The sequence below is a fragment of the Rana temporaria genome, chromosome 1 (genome assembly GCF_905171775.1).
Source record: "Rana temporaria chromosome 1, aRanTem1.1, whole genome shotgun sequence".
Lineage (NCBI taxonomy): Eukaryota > Metazoa > Chordata > Amphibia > Anura > Ranidae > Rana > Rana temporaria.
In genome coordinates, this window is record NC_053489.1 from 216,056,358 (window position 1) to 216,063,966 (window position 7,609).

General features: G+C 44.5%; 1 protein-coding gene across 1 annotated transcript; it reads left to right on the plus strand.

Annotated features, from left to right (window-relative positions):
* The first annotated feature begins 253 nt into the window (after nt 1–253).
* Nucleotides 254–7,404, plus strand: LOC120937138 (cytochrome c oxidase subunit 6A, mitochondrial). The gene is made up of 3 exons (XM_040350141.1): nt 254–422; nt 553–698; nt 7,171–7,404. Exons 1-3 carry the CDS (start codon nt 320–322, stop codon nt 7,264–7,266), a joined length of 345 nt encoding a protein of 114 aa, XP_040206075.1. The 5' UTR covers nt 254–319; the 3' UTR covers nt 7,267–7,404.
* Nucleotides 7,405–7,609: the final 205 nt, after the last annotated feature.

Below are 7,609 nucleotides of genomic sequence, written 5' to 3' on the forward strand. Positions count from 1 at the left end.
TTAATGACATTGTTTTTCTGTACAATGCAGTAATCGTTTTTTAGCATAAAAGCACACATGTTCTCAAGGACACGGATGGATAATAGCAGCACTCTAAACACAAAACAATCCTGTCATAATTATCGAGCTCACTCTTTCCACAACGATAACGAAAGACAAGCGTGCAGAGAAAGCTGAGTGTTCGGTGCATGCGCGCGAATGTATGGGCGGTCCGAGCCCAGATTGTTCACGCGTGCGCAGAGGTCAATTGGCCACTCCTCTTCCGGGAAAGCGGTGTCTTGGTTTGCTCACGTCCGCAGCAGCAGCCCATAGAGAGGACATGATGGCGGCGTTTGGCAGGTTGTCCGGTGTTCTTGGTCGCTCCTTGGTTAGCCGGGGCCGCTTGTATTCTGCAGCTGCAGACGCAGAGCACGGAGATGCAGGTAGGTTCCCGGGGTGTAGTGGTGTCCCGGGTCACCTTCACCGGCCTAGGGCGCTGTGTGGTGGGTGAAGGTCACCCCGTCTACTAGGTGTGTTGTGTGTGAGGCGCTCATGTGTTCTGTCTCCTCACAGCCCGGACATGGAAGATCCTCACCTACGTGGTAGCCCTGCCCGGCGTGGCCGTCTGCATGCTGAACGTGTTTCTGAAACATCAGCAACATCACGAGGATGAGAGACAAGAATTTGTGCCCTACGATCACCTCCGGTTCCGGACCAAGGTAATCAGACTCAGGACAGGAGACTTTCTCCCCCAAGGTCACAGAGAACAATGGCAGCCAGACCATTTACTTCGTTTATAATGTGCTGTCTATGGAACAATGCATTCCCCCCCATCTCCTCGTTAAAGCGCTATTAAACCTTATTTATCTTTTTCTTAAACTACCAAACATGTTATATTTACCTGCTCTGTGCAATGCTTTTGCACAGAGCAGGCCAGATTCTCTTTCTGGGGTCCACTGCTAGTGCTCCAGACCCCTCATTTTCAGCGGTACCCCCCCACAGAAAACTGCTTTCCATAGGGCAGTGGTCATCAACCCTGTCCTCAGGTCCCACTAACAGGCCAGGTTTGCAGGATAACTGAAATACATCACAGCTGATATCATTTGCTGCTCAGTGATTGCAGTATTCTAGTCTGCATCTCCCCAAGGTAATACATAAAACCTGGCCTGTTAGTAGGCCCTGAGGACAGGGTTGATGACCACTGCCATAGGGACACCCTTGTGTGCTCACTCTGGAGCCCCTGCTCCCATGTCGCATCATCTGACAGCCAATGGCTCCCGCTGTGTTCAGTATGCCCAATGAGTAGCTGCTGCACTGGGCTCATTGCTGGATTGGATTGGGCACAGGTAAGCAAAAGGGTTAGGGGGGCTGGATGGTAAACTGCCACTTTTAACCTTAAACCGTAGTCTGGCACTCAGCCTGTGACAGTTCCTTATTTTTTTTTATTCAAACATCAGTCCCATATTCTGTTGGGTGCTGTTAAGAGTAGAAATCGTCAGTCCTCCTCCTCTTAATATCACCTTTAGAAGTGAACTTTTGCACCTGTGATGGGCAGTCCTCTGAGGTTCTGAATACCAGTACTTTCTGTTCTCATAGTATATTCATAGCACCCATACAATAAATTGCAACAGTGCAAAGCATTCATCTGCCTGTCCTCTATTCACATGATGCTTTACATTGTGGGATCTTGTAGTACAGGTGCCATGAATTTAGCATGAGGGCAGAGAGTGGGTATAGTTGGCACTTCTGATGAGTGCCTTTTAAAAGGCACAGCAGCTATTAACCCCCAGAGTATGACATCACTGCTGTAAGGTATCCCAGGGCAGAAGAATGAGAATTTGTACTGGAAACCATCAGCCACCAACACAGTACGCACTTTCTTGCTGGTAAGTAGCATCCCTGGTGCAGTTTAAAGAGAAGCTGTAAGCGTTTTCTATTTTCTAAAGCAGTTACCAGATGATGATGATCTGGTAACTGCTTTAGGTAAGGAATTGTTAGCTGTTATTACCAAGGTCCTGTTACATGGTTGTCATCCTGCAACAGTGGCTTTAGGATTTTGTGATGTTGCAGGTTAACTCAAAGTATTGAAACCAACAACTCAACAATTAATGTTTTTAGGTCAACAGATGTATTAAAAAAATAAATAAAAAGCACTGGTAATTCAATTAAAGACTTGATTTAGATTTGGTATAAGTCTCTTGTAATTGTGCTTTGAAAATTTAAACTGGGAGAGAAGGGTCAGAAATGGCTTTATTAGTATATGTGCTACATCCACATGTACTAACAAGGGACATTTGATGGTAGAGAGATGAGCTCATTACATTCTAGCAGAAAGGACACCTAACTTTGGTTACAACAGAGAAGGTAAGTTATGCCCCATAAACACTTTTGTTGTCTGGTTTCCTTTTAGATTTATTAAAACCAGGACGTGCAAGGGCCTGCCTGATTGCATACAAATTTAAACTCTGAAGGTTTGACCTCGTATGGTTTTGGTAACTCTGAAGGAAAAAAATCTACAGAAAATAAGTGTATCCAGCTTAACCAACCTAGCATTTCCCACTGGTTGGGGCTAAATAAATCTTGATACAAATTGGGCAAAATAACTTTTATGCATGTATTGCAACAATGTATTTAACAGTTTTGCCTGGAGTCCAAGTGCTCCTCGCCAGTTGTAAGCTCTCTATTACTCCTCCTAATGCAGTGTTTCTCAACCTGGGGGTTGGGACCCTCTCGGGGGTCAAATGATGATTTGCCATGGGTCACCAAATCCTGGGCTGTTCCTGAAGCCCGCACCCCTCTCCCAGCCTTTTTGCGGCTGCCCAGCTGGGCTGTTCCTGGAGCCCACTCAGCCTCTTTGCAGCCGCCCGTTCATGGCATGGCTGGGGGGCAGAGACTAGAGGTCCACTGACTGGTGAGGATTGTGAGGTGGGAGGGGCTGGAGGAGACCCCATCTCCTAATTTCTGCATAGGTGTCACTGCTACGAGAAGCCACAAAGTCGGAGACAGTGGGTAAAACTACCTGTGATCCTAGTTGCCATTAAAAGGCCCCACTACAGTTCTCGGATCACCAGATGACCATGATCAAAAGCACCTAAGGGTGATCAGAACAACCCCCAAGCATTGCCCCCCCCCCCCCCCCCCCCCCCAACCAAGGAGTAAGAAAAGGAATACAAATAGAGAATACATGGAAGGGAGAGGAAAAGATGGCTAGAGAGAAATGGAGGGGAGACAAGAAATTTGGATAGCGGGAGATAAAAGGGGAAAGAAAGAACAAAGAGATAAAGTGGTACATCCTAAAATGTACCATATGAGGTTTTAATACTGTACGAGTGGGGGGGCTCAGGACCGCTAAATTTCCATGTGTTAGGGACGCAAATTGCTTGTCTTGGCGCTGACAACCCAGGCTACGAAAATAATTTTACTGTTAGGGGTCCCCACAACTTGGGAAATTTTATCAAGGGGTCACGGCACTAAAAGGTTGAGAACCACTGTCCTAATGTAAGGCTTCAAGGGGTTGTAAAGCTTCATCTTTTTTTCACCTTAATGCATCCTATGCATTAAGGTGAAAAACGCCTTGCAATCTCGGAGGGGGGGGGGGGGGGGCCCTGCCCCCTGTTTTACTTAAGCCACAAAACTGTCTGCTCGTTCCCGTGATGGTTTCCCCCAGCTTGAGGTGGCTTGTCATTAGAGATGGCAGCGCAGCCATTGGCTCCCGCTGCTGTCAATTAAATCAATGATGTGGCCCGCCGGGGGGTGGGGTTGAGTGATAGTCGGCGGCTGTATCACGGGAGCGCGATCGCAAGCTAACTCCCTTCGGAGGGCGCTTCCCATGAAGGGGGTTAGCTCTTGCAGTGAGGAGCCGAGACAGCTGTTTTGTTGCATTTACATTCCGCGCGTTTAGCCGTGTTTGCGCTTAGAAGCGTTTTTAAAAAAATAGGCAAAAATGTAAAACGCCTGTAAATGAAAAGCAGCTAAACATGAGTTGCCACTTTTAGGCTACATGTACACGGGACATTTTAACAACTGCTCCTAAACTATTTTTTTTTAATGGCGAAAAACGCCTATAAACTAAACGTGGGTTTAATTGCGTTTGGCATCTGAAACATGGAAATCTGCGCCTGAACCCATTCTTTATTTATTTTTTGCTTTCAAAGAAACGCTGTTAAACGCAACTGCCTAAACGGCAATAAATTAGACTGTACATGGTCACATGGGTTAACATTGAATGAGATCAGGGGCAGTTGAAAAAAGCGTTCAACTGCCTTTGAACTTCCGTTTAGCAGCCTCCTGTGTACATGGGGCCTTAAAAATGTTTGGCGCTTGAAATGCCTCTAAACTCAACTGCCTAGAAACCAGCAGCAGTGTACATGAGGCCTTATCTGTGGCAACCCTCTTGATAGCAGCTGTCAAAATTCTACAAAATAAACTTTTAGTTTGTAAACACAATGCTTGATCTTGTGAAATGAAAGCATCATTAACCACTTGCCCACTGGGCACTTGAACGCCTTTCTAACCAAACCAATTTTCAGTGCTCTAAGGCCTTGTACACATGACCGAACATGTCTGCTGAAACTGGTCTGTGAACCAGTTTCAGCAGACATGTTCGGTCGTGTGTACGGCCGAGTGGACAGGTTTCCAGAGGACATTTGTCCAGCCGACCGTTTTGCAGCGGACAAATGTTTCTTAGCATGCTAAGAAACATGTTCGCTTGAATCCTGTCCGTCGGACATGTTCGGTCGTCTGTACAGACTCACCATACATGTCCGAGCGGCCGCCATCCCTCGCATGCGTCGAATCACTTCGACGCATGCGTGGAAGCATTGAACTTCCAGGGCCGCGCACGTCGCCGCGTCATCGTCGCGGCCTCGTCACCGCGTATCGTGTACGCGCGGATTTCTGTATGATGGTGTGTACAACCATCATACAGAAATCTCCGGCCAGACATGTCCGCTGAAAACGGTCCGGCGGACCGCTTTGAGCGGACTGTCCGGTCGTCTGTACGAGCCCTAACACTTTGAATGACAATTACTCAGTCATGCAACACTACCCATGTGAACATTTTTGGTGATATTTGATCACTGGGTTTTAACTTTTTTGCGCAATTAATGAAAAATGTTCGAAACAAAAAATGCATTTTTTTTTTTTTTTGGTATAAAATTTTGCAAATTTGTAATTGTTCTTCATAAATTTTGGCCAAAATGTATACTGCTACATATCTGGTAAAAATAACCAAAATAAGTGTATATTTGGTCTTTGTCCTGGTTCACACTGACAGCGGGAATTGTGTGATTTCAGCTGAACTCGCACAATTCATTCCTGCATTTCAGTCCTGACTTCGGGGGTGATTTCAGAGACATCTGTGCGGGTTTCTACACAGATGTCAATGGAAATCGCACCTCAAAGTGGTGCAGTGCCATTGCTGAAATTTGCTGCCAATTTGGCACGCAATTTGACAAACCAGGGCTTTTTGAATGTTAGCCTTCTTGAGATTCTAACAAGCCAGGACAGTGAATAAACCCCCCCCCCCCCCCCCCCCAATTACCCCTTTTTGGAGGGTAGACCTTCCAAGGTATTTAGTAAGAGGCATAGTGAGGTGTTTTTGTATTTTTTTTTTTTTTTCCCCCAGAATTCTTTGCAAAGTGTGTGTGTGTGTGTGTGTGTGTGTGTGTGTGTGTTTTTTTTTAAACAAAATTCTCTTTCTCACACAGTATGTGCATACTTTCAATTACACCCCAAAATACATTCTACTACTCCTGAGTATGGCGATACCACATGTGAGACTTTTACAGAGGCGCATCAGGCATTCTAGGGACATAAATTGCAAATTTTTTTGACTACCTCCTTACACTTTTAAAGGCCCTGAAGCACCAGGACAATGGAAATGCCCAAAAAACGACCCCATTTTGTAAAGCAAACACCCCCAACGTATAATTTGAGGCATAATGAGTCCTTTGAACGTGTAAATTTTTCCAAGTTTTTTGAAAATGTGGGAAGAAAATGTTTATTTTTAAAACAGTTGTCCATTTATAAGATATTTCTAGTTGTAAATTTGCAAAAATTACACCCCAAAATACATTCTGCTACTGAGTATAAATTACACATCTAATTTGACTACCTTTTACACTTTTTGTGAGACACTGATGGACACTAATGTGGCATGGATTAGTATGAATGAAGCATGGCTGGGCAGAGATCAGTGCTGTAAGCACTTCAGATCCAGCCCACAGCGCTGCTGCACCATCTACCTCTCCTCACACTGTACCGATCGGTGAGAGGGGAGGAGCTGAACACCACTAAGATTGTCCATGTAGGGTTTGAACAGTGTCATCCAAAACTAAATATTAACCGTTTGCATACAGACAGGTTTGCAATTTCAAATGGCTGCTGTCAATCAGCTTGGGTGCCCACATAGCAAGCACTCAACAGGTGGGAGGGGCCAGGACCTCCAGCCAGGGACCTGAGAAGAGGAGGATCTGGGCTGCTCTGTGCAAAACTACACAGGGCTGGTAAATGTAACATGTTTGTAAAGTTTTTTATTTTTTTCTGTTAGGCCTCATTTCCACTGGCGTTTTTACAGCCACTGTTAGGCTTTTTTACAGCTTAAAAACGCCTGTCCATGTTTATTTTGTAAAAAAAAAAAAATTTTTTTTTTGTGAGCTGCAGCTTTTAAAATGCCGCGGTCGCGTTTTTGAGCGTTTTTGAGCGTTTTTTAACGTCTGGCGTTTTTACAGCTCTACTCTGGAGCTTCAGAACGCCCTGGTCCCGCGTTTTTTTTACAGCTCAAAAACGTCAATGCCACTTGCAGCTCAAAAATGCCTATGTGGGAATGAAGCCATAGAATAACATGGACAGGCGTTTTTAAGCTGTAAAAAACGCTCAGAAACGTGGCTGTAAAAACGCCAGTGGAAATGAGGCCTTAAACTAACAATCGCTTTAGTTGGCTCTTGTCTACATTGGCCCTAGTATGTATGCGAGTTTAGGACCTTGGATTGTAAGCTCGAGGGCAGGGACTGTGTATATATGTAAAAGAGCCGTGTAAATTGCTGGCGCTTTATAAGTGCCTGTACTAAATAGTGACACTAGCATTGAAATGTCAAATGTTAAAATTTGAAATATTTTGCTTCATTTAAATGCTGTAGGATTACACAAATGTAAAATTTTAATTTTACTAACGCAATTGTCTTTCTACAGAAATTTCCCTGGGGAGATGGAACAAAGAGTCTTTTCCACAACGCTCACGTAAATGCTCTTCCAGACGGCTATGAAGAGCATGGACACGACCATTAGCCTTTTTAAATGTTTTCTAGACCAATATGTTGAATGGGCCCACATAATATGAAGGGATCAGGCTGCTTATTTAAATTTAAACCTGACCTATATTAACAGTAGAGGTCACTTAAATAAAGCTTATGGCTTGTTCTAAAAGTGTGGCGTTGTGTTTTTTTGACAGTGTGACTTTGACGCAGTTGTACAGCATGCCAATGAAGAGATTGTTTTACATTGAGCATTTTCATCTGGTGTCATTTGGGGCTGAACATATGACAGATGATCTGAACTATTTTTCACAAGGGGCAAATGTGAGCACTTTATTTTTTTTTTAACTTGTATTGAGGAAAGATATAGGTTGGAA

Excerpts from the sequence above, each read along its gene's own strand:
- LOC120937138 (XM_040350141.1), top strand. The coding sequence starts at position 320 with ATGATGGCGGCGTTTGGCAGGTTGTCCGGTGTTCTTGGTCGCTCCTTG. Across the intron at positions 423-552 it reads CGCAGAGCACGGAGATGCAG|CCCGGACATGGAAGATCCTC; the intron begins GTAGGTTCCCGG and ends GTCTCCTCACAG. Across the intron at positions 699-7,170 it reads ACCTCCGGTTCCGGACCAAG|AAATTTCCCTGGGGAGATGG; the intron begins GTAATCAGACTC and ends GTCTTTCTACAG.